The 17201-nt window shown below is 37.5% G+C and overlaps 1 protein-coding gene across 1 annotated transcript in view; it reads right to left on the bottom strand.

The window, feature by feature from the left end:
• The window catches only part of Fbn2 (fibrillin 2), a 199485-nt gene that overhangs the window by 98422 nt on the left and 83862 nt on the right, over window positions 1–17201 (bottom strand). The window contains exons 9-14 of the mRNA XM_042674436.1: window positions 13819–13971; window positions 10954–11187; window positions 9918–10055; window positions 3291–3410; window positions 2212–2337; window positions 852–974 (exon numbers count right to left, since the gene is read on the bottom strand). Coding sequence (XP_042530370.1) covers window positions 852–974; window positions 2212–2337; window positions 3291–3410; window positions 9918–10055; window positions 10954–11187; window positions 13819–13971 — 894 coding nt within the window. The remainder of the gene's footprint in view (window positions 1–851; window positions 975–2211; window positions 2338–3290; window positions 3411–9917; window positions 10056–10953; window positions 11188–13818; window positions 13972–17201) is intronic.

The raw sequence follows: 17201 nt of genomic DNA, 5'->3' as shown, positions 1-17201 counted from the left end.
TTAAGAAATGCCGAAGCAAAAATCCACTCAACACTCGATCACAATGCTCATCTTGTGTGCTGTGTGAAACCTCAATCAGCTAATCTCCAGATAACATACCAGGGCCACAAAATTTCTATTTAGTCTTTTACTTCCTTCTTATGGATAGTCAAACATCTATCTATTATTGAGAAATACTGAGAATCACTCCTGACTCCCTCTATTATTCTTGGAATTTCACTGAATGTATAGAGCTTGATAATAAGTCTTATTTGGATTATAGAGACAATGTATTCACTGGATTTATTTTGTCTAAAAGGAATATAAAATAAAAACACACTTACTTCAAGTCAGAATTGCAAAATGTACTCCATATTACTAATTTGAATTGTGAGTATAAATATAGTTTTATTTATTTCTAAGAGGCTCATCTTTTGCTTACTAGTTATCTCTAGAATTTGCTCTTCAAAATGTCCTCACTAAATCAAAAATTGTAAATTATAGTAAGATTCCAAATGGTTTGAAGGTTAACTCCATGAAAAAGATGCAATTCCATAGCCATAATGAGTAATGATTTTTAAAAAATCTACTTCTGGAAACAAGAAACAACCTTGCACAATCTTGTCTTCTTTTTATTCAGCTATGAAGTGAACAGATACTATTGTTTCCTTCAGACTTGATAAAACTAATCTGTCAGTTCCTTATTTTTCTCTTGTGCCATTATTAATTTTGTAAAGATGTTAGTATTCTCTGGACGACAGCATGTTTTCCTAGGAAGCTTTATAGACATCTGTGTTACTGAATTCTGGCTCACTCACACAAAAAAGATGGTTTCACTCTTGGTTACTTTCTCCTTTCCATGTCATACATACCAGTACAATATCGCCCATTTGGAGCCAGGACAAATCCTGGCTTGCAGATACACTTAAAGCTGCCATCTTCATTAATGCACATCCCATTCAAACACATGTTGGTAGTGGTACACTCATCATGGTCTGCAGAAGAAGGAACATGACATGATTCCTTCTCCTTCCAAAATCTCCAGTCAAATCCTCACTACTGTTGGCACTATAGGAACATAAATTGCGTTTTTTGCTAACAATTCCAACTACATGAGAACAAGTAGTATGGAAAACTGGAAGGATCTTTAATATAAGGAAACCGAAGGAAAAGAATCACATGAACCATGATCAGTGTTTTATTTTACCAAGAAAGGCAATAGGACTTCAGTGGGTATCTCTCTCATAAGAGAAAATAAAACAAAATAAAGCAAAGGTGAAATCATCTGGTCTTTCATTGATGAATTAATAACATGCTGTGCTACTGCTGTGTACAGAATATTACAATATTTCAATTGGTAAGCATTTCCATGCTAAAATTCATGACCACAAATTCCGCATGTATGCAGAAATTTTGTAATTACATTCTCACAGATTGGAAAGGAAGGGAGACCTCTATCTTCTCAGTGTTTTAACTTTAAAATCTATTAGATGCTAATGACTATTTAAACTGATGAAGAATACTGTTACAATTAAATATGAAACAGGAAATTTCCAGAAGTATTAATTATTCACAGTTATAACATTTGAAAAAAAATGCTCCTTCACTTTAGCAGTTTTATGTCAAGTGCATTTGCATGTTACCTAAGTTACCTGAAGAATTGTTGCATAGGAGGTGTGAGTCTCTCATGGAAACGGTGTATGTGTGTGCATGTGTGTATGTCTGTGTGTGTGTGTATTTCTAAATAAAGATATATAGATAGATATAGGTATCTGTCTATCTATCTATCTATCTATCTATCTATCTATCTATCTATCTATCTATCTATCTGTCTATGACACTGTCCCAAAAGAAACATACTCATTACCTAACTTATGTAACTGTAACTCCTCTGTACATCACATTTATAATAACAATAAAAAATTTAAAAAACAAGTATATCCTTAAAAATCTTTTTGTAGCAGAGTGCTATACTCCTAGCTACTTAGGAGGCTGAGATCTCAGAATCACAGTTCAAAGTCAGCCCAGGCAGGAAAGTCTGCGAGCTTCTTATCTCCAATTAGCTGACCCAAATCCAGAAGTGGCATTATGGCTCAAGTGGGAGAGCACTAGCCTTGAGCAAAAGAAGCTCAGGGACAGCATGAAGGCTCTGAATTCAAGGCCCTGGGATTGGCACAACAAACAAACAAACCAACAAAAATACTCTTTGTAAGGAGCAATAGATTTCTGTACCAGCACAGTTTTTCCCATCGGTAGCTAACTCGAAGCCGGCATTGCAGATGCACTGGAAGCTGCCATCAGTATTCACGCACCGGCCATTTCTGCAAAGAACTCCATTCTGGATGCACTCATCGATATCTGGGAAGACAGAATTTGTAGATAGAAATATTAAGGTATTAAATGTCATTTGCAATTTCCGGTTTATTTTTACATGTAATATACAAATTCACATTATTTCTTTAGCAGTTTCCATTTCCTCATCATCTTTTCTTCTTGGAAAGATATATATAAGCAATTTTACAGCCCATAGAGTGGCTGAAGAGGGAAAGGAATAAGAGGAAATAGGGTGTGCAAAGGGATTAAGAGGATGGGGAGGGAAGCTAAAATGATGGGTGCAGCTGTTTCTGACGAAGTGGATGAAGACCTTAAAAAACTCAACACAAGATGTTGGGTAAGTGAAAAGTAACTGCAGAATTTCTGGATTAAGTGTAATATGATGAATGAATGCTGCTGGAAGAGGTTGATTCAAACACCTACCCATGGGTGAAGAGGAAATGAAAAAAAAGACAGGGTCATCTGGTAAAAGAATTCTGAGATGAGTCAGCGGTGAGGTAGTTTGGAGGATGAGGGTGGTGGGTGTAGCAATGAAACTGAAAAAAGATGGGGCCTGATTTGGTGTCAAGACTGTGTGGGGGGCTCACACACACAGTCGCTGAAAATAACTATAAATCTTAAACTCAGGGAACCAGAGAACGGGAATGGTGAACAATGAAGAAAGGGAGCTGTGCTGTGTGGGAGGATGATAAACAAGTTTTCTGCAGGCAGATACGATACCATATTGCCTGGGGTGTACATGCAAATGCTGTTTATGTTTAAAGTGAACACCTCTGTGGGTATTACCAAATAAATCGGTGACAACGCAACTGTACTCCTGTCATTCTGTGTTTTAGTTTAACAGATTTACTTGTTACCTCAACAGCCTGTCATGATGTTTCTCGGAACATTTTCCTATGTGAAGGAAAACTGCCTTACCATGCCAATACCATTACCATTTCCAATGCCTTACCATGGAACATTTTCCTAAGCCTTACCAATGCATGCCTGCTTGGTAGGAGTTCTCTGGAATCCAGCATGACATTTACAGTAATACGATCCAGGTGTGTTAACACAATCCCCATTAGTACAAGGATTTGATGTGCATTCATCAACATCTGTGAGCAGCAAAAGAAATCATTACATATTTCACTCCATCTGTAGAAATGTTTGTTTAAACTACATTTAGCCCTCCCAAATTTGAGAGAAGGCCAGTCAGTGGTAATTGTCTAAATAGCAGAGTATTTATAAATCAATAAAAAAAATTCCTTATTTCAAATATATACAGAGGCCAGTCTGAAGATTTACGAGAGATATTACCTCTTAAAAAGTACAAGCAAGTTTGTTTTCATCAAGAAATAATGATTTTTCAACTGGAATAATTCCCAATGAGTCTGAAAGCACAGGCCCTGACAGAACAACATCTGTGCCAATAGGCTGCTTATGTTGATTAACCCAGGATTTTGGATAAAGAACTAGCCTATCTAATTCTTTATATACTTCCAGAAGACCAAGAAAAGGTTTTTAACTATATATATATATATATATATTTATGTTAGTTGTTGTCACTATTTGTTTTAAAGAAAGGGAGAATGGATTGCAGAATTTTCTTGTTGCTACTTCCTTGTGAATTCACTCGTAAGTACAGTTCTATATCTATGATGCTTTCTTTTGTAGCAACCAACACAACGTGGCAGAAAATGAAAAGTGAGTAAAATAAAAGTCAATTTCTTTCATTCACTTCAGATTTCTTTAAAGTCTTAAATTGGCCCAGGTTTTCTTTTTCATTTTTTCACATACAGTGAAGCATTATTAAATATTAGTTCTGATCTGAAATGTGACAAAGCCGCCATGTTGCACTTAAGGTCTTCTAAGTCTTGACTTAATGCTAATTCACTTCAGAATTCAGAGAATACCTAAATCATAGCACAGAAAAATTAGTGCAGGAAGATCCCAGAGAAATAATCTATGCTGATTTAAGTTTAATTTAGCTTTTCTTAGCATTGTTACAATGTATTACTTTTAATGCAGGCAAGTTAAAATGCTGGCTCTCTTGTGAGGATGGTGTTATTTGTCATCATATGCACACACAGCAGCCATCAGCAATACAATTTTAACTAAACTGGAGAAGACAACATTACAATCAATTCACACGTTTACTATTTTAAGAAAGAGATTGCTCCTTTCAGTGTGAACAGAAAAACTACACTTTATCAAAGGCACTAACCTCATTATATAAATACTTAGCCTGAGTGCAATTAAACCCTTCTCCAGTAAAGGAAAAAACAAACCCCCAAGCCCTCAAGACTAATAAAAACAATAATGAATAACGGGAATAAATGCTTTTTTGTAGTTTATCCAAACCCCTTTTCATCCCATTATGACTCACTTACATTTAGACTTTTGGTTGATAAAATCAATTCTACTGGGCCAAAGGAATGAAGCAAAATGAGAAAAAGAGAGAGTTTCAGATGTTAGCAAGCATATGTGGTATAATTAATGGCCTTTGTCTCCATGAAAGTGTGCAGTTTTGTTTATCCATGAAATTCTGTGTGCACAGCACTGAAATCCAACAATAGAAAATGTGTCATCAATGTATCTCGACAATAGACTCAACCTAAAGCTCTGTTGAAGTGAAAAGCATCCAATCAGGCATCTAACCCCCTTCTCTTCAAGTAAACTGTCTGGGAAGACACAAGGTCTCTTCTCAGGATCTTTTTCTTCCCTTGAAAGCTCACTCTCAAAGAGGTGTGCTGCTATGATGGCTCTTTCTGCTTTTGCCAATCCAGCTGTCACTCCAGTCTGTGTCCTTAGCTCCTTAGAAACAATCAAATCCACAGACATGACAGAAGCATTCTTTTACTTATTTCTTCATTGGAAAGAAACCAATTACCAAAAGCTATTAGAATAACTGCCATTAATATAAAGCATTCTTAAAGGTCATCAAACTCTAATTACAAAGTCTAGAATAGATCTTTGTCCTCACTTTATTTGATTTCTTTGCTGTATTTCACCATGTTTCATGCCTTTTCTCTTGAAAGTGTCCCCATATGTAGCTTTAGTGGCATTTCCATATGACTTTAAATCCCATCTGTTCCTTTTGGTGTGTTTTCTAGGTCTAAGTAAGTTTTACTTATTTCTATTTCATTTACTTACTTGCAGTATTGAGGATAGAACCCAGGTTCTACTGCACGCTAGGCAAGGGCTTTAACACATACACACACACACACACAGCCCCAACCCCAGATGTTAATTTTAGAATTGCAAATGACCACTGCCACTTCTGAAACAAACGTTTCATGCCTTCTCTTAACTCTTAGCCTCCCATTCCAAGCACCTCCAACTGATCATAATAGTTTGTTTTGTTTATAGGAGTGGAAACACTTGACTACTCCACTCAGTGAATTCTGGCTTCTATTATTTTTACAGGGGACTGAGCTTTTTCAAGAAAATTGACAGCATTTGAAGTCTTAAAAACAAATAAAGGAACTGTGAAAAATGTTGATTAGTTAAATGGTTTTAAGAATTACTAAATTCTCAAAAACTACTGGAGTGGAAAGAATGTTTTCCCTCGAAAGACACTTTATCAAATTAATAAAGATCAGGTGTTGATTTGCACAGGCTCTAGGATTACCTGTGGCCCAAGGGAAAAGAAATGATTCCTTATTATTTATAAGTACAATAATCTGAATTGGATTTAAAACCATTTTAAGCCATGTTTTGATTTATACAGACACTAGTAGAGTTATAAAATTTAATTATGGAGTAGAATTTTCAGGAAAAGGGAAGAAAAATATGAGCAGTAAGTGTAATTGTTTTCAGGTCTAGGAGTGATCCTTATGAGAGTACGGATTTTCTTTGTCTTTGATCCATTAACACAGCTACTGCTTTCAAGTTAAGCTGGTTTAACACATACCTACCAAAAGTTTATAAATAGCAATTGTGGCTCATTAGTCCTCCAGACATTGGCACAATTTTAATAGTTACCATTTTTAACCCAGGCTACTGTAACATAAAACACCTTCAGCTTCTTCTGATATGATAGCTTTTTCTTCATAAACTCAAAGTGCTTTAAAGCTATCACTAGAAACAGATTAGGATTACAATGATCAAAACCATCTTTTCTAATAATGTGCTCCAATATCAACACTGAGCTCTTTCGGTATGAATTACAATAGTTATAAACGGAGTCTGGTGGAGTTTCAATTTTGTAGGACTGAGAGTCACCTAGGATATAAGCATTTGTAACAGTGCTAGGATAAAAGCAGAAGTCTGAGGTTTATATTCACATACTGACTTCAGACACACAATCTCAACATCATATAGAGTAGAGTTGTTAAGAAAAAAGCAGCAATAGCACTTGTCATGTGGGTTTTTAGCAGGAATGAAGTATTTGCTAAGGAACATTTATGACATCATTCATGGGCCATACAAAATGATCAATCCTGGCACATGTTCTGCACAGCTGACAAGAAGCACAGAAGTGCATGTGTTTATCCTGTCTATACCAGATGATCCTGAAAGTCTTATATGGTTGGAGGTTCCTAACCCTGCTAAGGGCTCCCTGGGTATAATCAACTCATCTGCTGTATACTAGAGTAGTATTGTCTGTGCATCACTTTTGGGAGAACTGAGAAAGTCATTCCAATTGTTTCTGTTGGGCTTAACTCCCTAGCAGAATCTTGGCTCAAACAGTCTGGGTAGCAACAGGACAGCAGAGTACTTTCTGATCCTTAAAGGCAGTTTTTTCATCTTTATTCCAATGGTATAAGGGTTTCCCAAGTGACAACAAGGTGAACCTGGATACAAATGAAATAAACGGTGGTTTGCTAATAGAAAATATTATAATCCAAATGAGGGAAGACATAAACTGTTCAAAAAGAAATGTACTCATTACCTGACTTATGTAACTGTAACCACTCTGTATATCACATTTACAATAACAATAAATTTTTAAGAGAAAATATTATAGTCTAGGCCCACATCTACTTTTTTGGTTAGTGAGATAAGAATGGCAAGTATTAACAGTAAAACACAATCAAATTTCAGTTTGATCGAATCTTAATTGTACAAGAGCAGCTATTTTAGAATTACATATTCATTATCATATTTTCTGGTAAGTCATAAAGTAATAATGAGTATATGAGATTTTGTAGTGTTTCAAAAATAATACTTTTTTGGTTAGTGAGATAAGAATGGCAAGTATTAACAGTAAAACACAATCAAATTTCAGTTTGATCGAATCTTAATTGTACAAGAGCAGCTATTTTAGAATTACATATTCATTATCATATTTTCTGGTAAGTCATAAAGTAATAATGAGTATATAAGATTTTGTAGTGTTTCAAAAATAATACCATCATTCTGGTGGTCTGTAAGTTAGACAAGCATCAGTGGTACCAACTAAGCCAAAAATTCAGCATTTGGATTACACAATCCTAAAGTGTCCATACTTAGGACCTGTAAGGTACTCTGTTGGGGTTTGTGGTGAAAACTTGTACAACTACATATAGAGATCTTGACCTTAGTTTTAATCACTCAGATTTCTAAACCTGTACATGGTGCAGGAATTTTTTTGCAACCATCATGTTTAATTGCTCCTTTTATAATCACAGTGCACTTATTTAGAATTGGTCAGTTTAACTTGTCAAAATTATGATACTAACTCTGTACCTGGCTGCTTATCTAATATTTTGACAGAAGACCTGAGCCCCATATTTAGGTATTTAGGGTTGTGCTAACTATAAAGCATAGTTATGATCATTTGGTAATGCTATGAATAAACAGAAGAATAACCTCAAAATGACTTAATTACCATTATTCTAAAACCATTCTTAAAAGGTCATCAAACTCCAACTAACTACAAAGTCTAGATCTTCGTCCTCACTTCATTTGATTTCTCTGCTGCATTTCACCATGTCTTATGCCTTTTCTCTTTAAAGTGTCCCCATATGTAGCTTTAGTGGCATAACCCCTATTTTTCTATTTCTCCAATAGGCATACAAAGTTTTCTTTACAGATCTTAAATGTTTTTGTTCTGTTCAACAGAGTTCCAATGGAAGTACTACTGATATTATTTCCCTCTTCCAGTTGTTTAGCCACCATGATAATATTCAGTCTTAGATTCTGACACCCACCTGTATGTTATTGATTTCCAAGTCTGTAACTTTAGAAGACTGCTCTTCAGGGTTAAATCTATATAGTCAAATGTCTGATACCCAAGAGACATTGTGTCCAAAGCCAGTTAGCAGCCAATTCCTCCCAACTGACTCTTTATTTCATATGCTAATGATAATACAGTCTACCTAGTTTTGCGAAGCCGGGAACTTGAATAATTACTACAGTCTTTTATTTTCTAACTCTTCACAATTAATTTGTTGATAGGTCCTACTGATCAGCCTATGACATTGTTGTTCTACAGTTTGTCATTTGCGGTATCACTCTTGTCATAATCTGAACTTATTATTTAAAAAAAAAAAAAGTTGTCCTCTGACCTGGGTATTTCCACTTTATTCATTGCTCGTCTTTCTTTCTTCGTATTGAAAAAAAATAGAAATATGCTCTAGCTACTATCCTTTGTCTTGAAATACACAATCACATGACAGCATATGTGAAGAAACCTGGTCATGTTATCGAAGAACACAGGTCCCCGAGAGTTAGGAGCAATGTAGTAGATTGTATAGGTACTTCAGCTAGAGGTTGAAGGGAGTTTACAGACATGATGCAAGAAGGGAAAGCCCAAGCAGAATGAAGTAAGCTTCTAGAGTAAAGGAGATAGAACCCAGTTTAGATTCAAGTCACCTTATATTTACAGAAGCATAGCAAAGAGGAAGAGTTGCACTGAATGAGAAATTGGAAGCACAGAAAATTTGTCTTCAAGTGTCCAGTAAAATATACGAACCCATGCATTTGAGGAAGTTCACCGAAGAAAGAAAGAGGAATTATTAAAAAAAAATGTCAGAGGTAAGAGTTCCTGGCTACTACATGGGGACAGAAATGGTACCTCTTCTAGACAACCAGCTGTAGAACTACTTGGGGCATTGGAGAGACAGAATACACTAGAAGATCACGCCTCACTAGTGGGAAATCATGAACTAAGGACTATACACTGCTCCAGTCCCATCTAGTACACCTTGTAAATAAGCGCAGAGAAAACTACCAGTAACTTAATATATCCCAGAATACTGACAGGAATGCCAAGATATAAAATATTCAGAAAAGGAAAAATCACAATAGTTTCCCGTCAATAGCTATTCAGAGAAAAAGGAAAAAGAAAAACTATATTGAGGAGATAAAGTCAAACAAGGGCAAACCTAAGAAGCTAAGATTAGTAGAAAGAGAGAAAACAATTATTATACATGTATTCTAGCTGAGTGCCCATGGCTTATGCCTAAAACCCTAACTACTCAAGACACTGAGATCTACAAAATCGTGGTTGGAAGCCAGCCTGAACAAAAATGTCAGCTAACACTCTATCTCCAAAATAACCAGAAAAGGCAAAGCTGGAGGCATGGTTTAAGTGGCAGAATGCCAGCCCGGCAAGAGTGTGAGGCCCCGGGGTCAAACACCAGTACTTCCAAACAAAACAAATGACCAAAATTTGAAAGGATTAAAGAATCACTCACCTATACAATCTCCATTTGTGTCTTGCTTATAACCCATGTTGCACTCACATCGGTAGCTAGAAACAGTAGGTATGCATCGTCCATTCAAACAAAGATTCGAATGATGCTTACAGATATCTATTGTCTGGTTGAGAATTGCTAAGGGAAATTAAAGCACAAGTAGTATTAATGATTGCAAGACGCATTACTTTTCTTAGAGCTGACTTTCAAAAGGTTCTTTAGTGGTAAGTTAACCAAGTCTCTACCAAAAAGCTACATCACTTCACATTTTACTAGTTTTAAATGCAGAGATCTGAAACTATTCTTGGGACACATGGCTGCAAGTTGCTTTTCAGTTACACATATGGAAACCAATTCTATAATGTCTTTTTAAAATTTCAGGAATGCTCTACACTACACTGAGTGCTTTCCATTTCTTTTTTGTAACTAGCTGAATATTTTGTTATTGTAAATAGGCGACTTGCCAAAAAGAATAAACATAGCACTGCAGGACATCATTAAATATTATTAACAAGAGCAGTGCTTTTCAAGAGTGAACTTGAATGTCAAGCACACAAATGCCAACTCTGGTTTGAAGCTGAAAGATCTTGATTTCTTAAGCAATTTAACACAAAGAGGGTGAGAGAGGAAAGACGTGTGCATTCCAGTGTTTGGTTAGGCACAGAGCAGAATTTACCTTATCTCAGTTAAAAGTAATTCACGAGATATAGGAATGGGGCAGCTGAAACAGGTCAAATAAAATCCAATTGGAAATATACTTTTCACTGGTGTCAATTAGGTTGGAGAATTACCAGGCTTTCGTTTGTATTTTTCAGAGAGCCTCAGCCACATATCCTATTTTCCAATTTAGCAGAAAGCTTACAAAACAGAAAAAATAATTTCCCTCTACATGTTCCTAACTCTAGTTCACTTCAGACACTGAAGGAGTATACACCTATACACACATACACAAACACATCTACATAAGAACAAGTATCTGTTTCTATATCCCTTGAGAGAGAAAACAAAGGACTAAAGAAGAAATGTGAACACATACTCAGTCCAGTGATGATGGGTCCCTGTCCTCCAGCCCCCACGCCAGCTCCGCCAACACCAGGAGAAAAGCCGTTGCCTCCAGGGACGGGGAGGAAGCTGGGGCCTCCTGGGCCGTAGCCATTGCCATTGCCATGTGGAATGAAGCCATTCCCACCAGAGCCTCCAGGTCTGGACACAGCACTCCCTGGAATCCCTCCCATTGGAAGTCCCTCCATGCACAGTCTGCGGTGCTCCTCTAGAAGAAAAGAAGGTTGGCTTAAACCCGAATTCATTTCTTTCCTCACAGGAAAAGCTGCTATATATGGTAAGAGCTCAGTTCAGTTCACCTGATGTACACAATACAAATAAACAAGTTATTACCTTGGTAAATATCCTCAATAATGGCAATAGTAGGAAAAGGGACATTCATTTTAAAAACATTTAAAAGTTATATGCCTTTTTTAACTGAGTGACATAATCATTTAGATGTGCATTTTAATTTTATTATCCTAAGTATAACTCATAAAATTCCAGACATAAGTAATAATGCAAGAAATTTACTTTAGATAATTCATTCTATATGCTTGCTTTTGCTTGAATTCTCACCAGTATTACATGTACACATTTTTTCTGTCTTTTTTCTTCTGTTTGAAGGACTACATTTTAATGCACTTCCAGAATATTTTTTTTTTTTTGGGTCCAGTCATGGGACCTGAACTCTGGGCCTGGGCGCTGTCCCTCAGCTCTTCAGCTCAAGGATAGCGCTTTACCACTTGAGCCATAGCACCACTTCCGGCTTTTTTATTTTTGCTTATATGGTACTGAGGAATCGAACCCAGGGCCTCATGCATGCAAGGCAAGCACTCTACCACTGAGCCACCTTCCCAGCCCCCAGAATATTTTTCTAATGTGTATTTCAATAGTAGACAATATCCAGAGTAAGCTTAAAATCCATCTTTTATTTGTGCAACTATCATAGTTAGGCAAAGAGAAACAAGTATAGAAACTTTTATTTCCATAACTATTTACAGAATTAGGGCATTATATTGAGAAAAATAAAAGTCACTGATTATATATTACAACTGGAAGCAGAAGATTACAAATTTATTTTACTATCTGGGAATAACTTTCCTCTTTCAACTGATTTTGGTTTATCAGCTTAGTGATTTGGAAAGAAAAAGCTGTCCTTTTTATCCATAATAAGAGTATATAAAGCTATATGTCTTTTGTGTGTGTGTGTGTGTGTGCGTGTGTCAGTTAAACTATGATCCTCAAATCTCAGCCTCCTGCGTACCTAGGATTACAGGTGTGAGCTACTGGTGCCAGGAAAAGTATATATCTTTATATTTAAAAACTTTAAATCATTTTATGATTTTATAAATCAAAATTAAAACAACATACCAATATAATTTATATGATGAAAATTTTTGTATGTTGTTAATGATGTTCTATGTGTAACAAGACAAGTTACTGATAATTCATGCTCAGGTAATTTCTCAATATAGATTCATTCATAAGGAAGTTAATATAGCAAAGACTAGAAAGATTAATTTCAAACTCATGAGAAAGAAAGGTTTTACAGCCATTTGAGTACCATACACTGTGGGTATTCATTCAGAGATATGAAAGCCCAGTAGGATGGCAGAGATTAGAGATCTTGGTTCAAGGCTAGCCTGGGGAGACTCCACCTCACTCAGTGACTGGGTGTGGGGTTAGGTGACTGTCATCCGGAATGGAGGAAGCACTATGGCTGGGTACAATGGTGTGTAGCACCAGCACTATGGACAAACCCAAGGCAAAAGAGCACAGCTCAGACTGTCCTGTGCATAAAGTGAAATGTCACCAAAGGAAAAAAAGAACCTAGAAGCATTGTTCAAATGGCAGAGCACCTGCCTTGCAAACAGAAGGTCCCAAGTTCAACCCCCAGTACTACCAAATAAATAAACAGAACAAGCATTAGGCTGAGTGATATTGGCTTGTGCTTGTAATTCTAGTTATTTGGTAGGCTGAGAATGGGAGGTTTGCCTTTCAAGCCAGTCCAGGTAAAAAAGCTCACAAGACCCATTCTCAATCCAGAGCTGGGCACAGTGATTGATGTATATCTGTTATTCTAAGCAATGTGAAAGGCTGAGACTAAGAGAACTATGGTTGCATGCCAGTCTAAGCAGAAAAGTCCAAGACTTTGTTTTCATGGAGGTAAGCTAGAAACAGTGGTACATGTCTGTAATCTCAGACATGTGGAAGCCTAAAGTAAGTAGATGGTGGCTCAAATGTGCATCTAGGGGTGGTGAAACTATCCAAAAAAGAGCCAGTGGTAAAGGGCTTGATGGTATGGATCAGTAGTATCGCACCAGTCTAAGAAGTATGAGGCGCCAAGTTCAAACTCTAGCACTGCTAGCAAAAAAAAAAAAAGGTATTTAAAGCACTCAGCCAAAAGAAGAGATTTGAAGTCTGATCCTGATGTCAGTGGTTCACACCTGTAATCCTAGCTACACAGGAGGTTTCAATCTGGAAGATGATCATTTGAGGCCAGCCAAGGCAGAAAAATCCATGAGATTCCATCTCTAAAATGAGTCAAAGAAAAGCTGGAGGCTTGACTCAGAGTGAGTGCCATCTATTCAAGCAAGTCCATCTAATGCAAGGCCCTGAGCTCCAATTTCAGTGCTCTAATGATTTTTTTTTTTAAATACTTCATTTTCAGAAGAAATCGGTCAGACGATACTAAAATGGGGATTATCAAAATTGATCAAATCAAACACATTCCAATCCTTAACAAAATTTCTCAAGTTACTGACAATACTAACAAAATAAAAACTGACTTCAAGAAGTCCCTACTTCTCCTTTTCTTAACGCATTCTCCTGAGACCGGCATCGGCCTGCCACTCACCAGACCCTCGGACGGGACAGGCCTCAGGAAGGGCCCCCACACCCCAGCATCGGCCCGGCTCACAGCAGCACTGCATTTTCGTCATTCTTCCCGGAAGTTCCTGTGCACAGCGACCATTCACCAAGCCTGAGAAACATGTGCCTGTTCTCTGATCTGAACCCAGAAAATAAAACGAAAGACATGGCAGAATTACCCCCCGGGTTCTGACAGTATAATTTCACACATTAGAAAAGAGTCAGTGTATTGTTAGCTTATTTGACACCACTCTGATTTTTAATGTAGCCATTTACAGCTACAGTTCTCCCTCTTAGAACTGCTTTATTGCATCCCACAGATTCCAGTGGTTTTTTTGTTTCCTTCTAGGAATTTTTCATTTCCCTGATGATTCAGCAACCACTCAAAAGTTCAATCTACATGTGTCTGTGTGTTTTCTGTAATTCCTCTTGCTGTTGATTTTTACTGTGCTCTGATAAAATACAAAGAGTTATTTAATTTTCTTATGTTTAAGACAACAAATATGCTAAAATTTGGAGGAAATTCTATAGATTCTTAATAATTGGCATTCTGTAGCTATTTGATGGGATATTCTGTAGATGTCTGTCAGGTCCACTAGATCCAAAGTCCTAATATTCTTTGTAGACCTTTTCATCTATCCCTTTCCTCATCTCCTACCACCTTTGCTGAATTGCCTGAACAAGATTTACAAGGCTCTGATTTAGAGCCACTGAGAAAGAGGAAGCAGTTCATCTCTTCCAATTAACATTGAAGCCTGTCTTGAAACAAAATGATGGCACACTGATTAGTTTGTTTAAATGGCAAGCCATTTAATCTAAACATGATTTAAGAGAATTAATGGTTAATTCAACAACATGATGAAAACTTGGTAAAAGTAGAGGACTGTATTCTGAAATAATATATCTCCTGTTGAATGAGCTTTGCTCATCATAAATGAAGAGTTCAGTCTGGAAACCCAGAAGTCAGTCCAGGTCAGCCACAAGTGACACTAAACTCTGGGCAAATGACCACATTGTCTGTACTATCACTAGACCTGCATGGCCTCTCCTCTGTCTCCTCGCAGATGGTCTGGCTCTAGACTGAGTCCCCGTGATTAAGTCTGTAGATACCTGCTCTTGTTAACATTTTCGTGCAGGCTTCATTCACATTAGTCAAGAATAACTGAATTAGGAGAACAGAAGAATCATAACCCCATGTGGTTCCTTCAAAATAGTGCAGCATTTCTTCCTCACCGCCCCTAACCCTTTCTAGGCCACTTTCTTTCTCCATCACAACACACATCTCTAACTCACTGCTCATCTTTTATGTAACTGTGAAGTTAAAGGTAACTTACCATTCATTGCAAAGTTTCATGCTGCCTCCCTCTCCTGCTTTTAGCAAATCTTTGTTCGATATTCTAGCTTCTCCTTCAGATACTTGTTCGCAAATATACAGGTGCACATGCAATCAACGCCTAGCATCCCATACATAACGGTGAGCAGACTATACTGAGCATTCTGTATCATGCTCCTGATAAAAATGCTATGACCATCACATAATGTCATCGTGTGATGAGCGTCCTCATTTTTATATACATGGCACCACACCTTGACCCACGGATTTTCTCGTCCTGCTTATAAATCTTGACGGGCACTAAATATCAGACAGGACAGCAAGAACCGCAGCCACAGAGTCTCAATCCTAACCCATTCTTCTCATGTCACATCCAGTCATTCACTCAGCTCTCTTCCCCAAATTCTGCCACCACATCCAGAACATTTCTGGCACCCTGTCTTGGTCACACTGTTCTCTTTACACTCCTGCCCTTCCTCCTTTCATTCATCTAGCTCCTACCCATTTTTCAAGATGTTGGTTAACTGTCCATCTCTCGTGGATTTTAATTATAATAACTGGGCCTATTACTTTTGGGGGTTTTGTGTGTTTTGTTTATTTTGTTGGCCAGTCCTGGAGCTTGAACTCTAGGGCTGGAACTCTAGGCCTGAGCTGTCTCTGAGCTCCTTTTGCTCAAAGCTAGCACTCTATCACTTGAGGCACAGGGCCACTTCCAGATTTTTCTGTGGTTAATTAGAGATAAGAGTCTCATGATTTCTCTTGCTCAGGCTGGCTTCAAACCGTGATCCTTCAATCTCAGCCTCCTAAGTAGCTAGGCTGACAGACACTAGCCACTGGCATGCCGCTTTTCTTTTCTTTCTTGTTTTTATAACTAACGGTATCTAGTACCTCAAAATTATTTAGCAGTTGCTTACTTCCTCAACTTCCTCTTGTCTGTATTTTTCACATTATGTTTTCAGGTTTTGTTATCCCCAAAACACTACAAGATAAGTCTGCACACTGAAACTGTTGTAACATCTGATGTGGCAGCATCTGACTATCATAAGAATTTCTAAATGTTTCATTTCATTTTCTAAGCTGAACCTGTTATTGCCTGACACTTTGGAATCTTCTATTTAGGATCCTTGATGGCTACATACAAAATAATGGCAGGTAATGTATCCTGCATGCATTGTGCTCTGTGCTGCTTATAAATCTACTAATTATAGCTGGCTGTAACTGTGTCCTTCATGGAAATTAAACATTAGCAGTGCCAGGGAAGCCAGTGAGATCGTGCTTGCCTGCAAACCCAACACTTGAGGAGACTGAGACAGGAAGATCACAAGTTCAAAGGCAGCCTGACCACACAGAGAGTCCCAGGCTAACCTGTGATACACAGTGAACGGCTACCTCAAAATATAAACAATGGTAATGCCAAGGGTGTCTCATAAAAACACAGGATCATTAAGTCATTTCACTACAAGGAAAACATGTTTAGTTATACTCTGATTCTTATTTATTCTTATCTATTTTTAGTGCTGGAATTTGAATTCAGAACATCACACATCCTAAACAGTTTTACCATTTGAGTCATACCTCGTTCCTGATATGCTTTAGCTACTTTTCAAGTAGTCTTTTTCATTTTGGGCCTAGGGTTAGTCTCTGACTATGGTCCTCCTCTCTAGTCTCCCAAGGAACTGGGGATGCAGGCATGCACCACCATGTCAAGCTTGTACTGAGAATGGTTTTGCTAACTTTTGCCAAGACTTGCCTTGAGTCATGATCCTCCCAATCTCCATCTCTAGCTTAGTTGGGATCATAGGTGTAAAAGCATAATGATCAACCTTAACTCTTAAAAATCTAGGATAGACTTTTAAAAGCTCTTTAAAAGTTGTTTAATAGACAGCTGCTGTTAGCTCATGCTTATAATCCTAGCTACTCAGGAGGCTGAGATCTGAGGGTCAGTTTGAAGCCAGACTCGGCAGGAAATTCTCTGAGACTCATCTCTAAGTATCTACTAAGAAGTAGAGCTCTGGCTCAGGTGGTAGAGTACCAGT

This window comes from Dipodomys spectabilis, unplaced genomic scaffold, assembly GCF_019054845.1.
Source record: "Dipodomys spectabilis isolate Male_0828 unplaced genomic scaffold, ASM1905484v1 ptg000019l, whole genome shotgun sequence".
In the NCBI taxonomy this organism is placed as follows: Eukaryota; Metazoa; Chordata; class Mammalia; order Rodentia; family Heteromyidae; genus Dipodomys; species Dipodomys spectabilis.
This window is presented reverse-complemented; position numbering and strand designations above follow the sequence as displayed.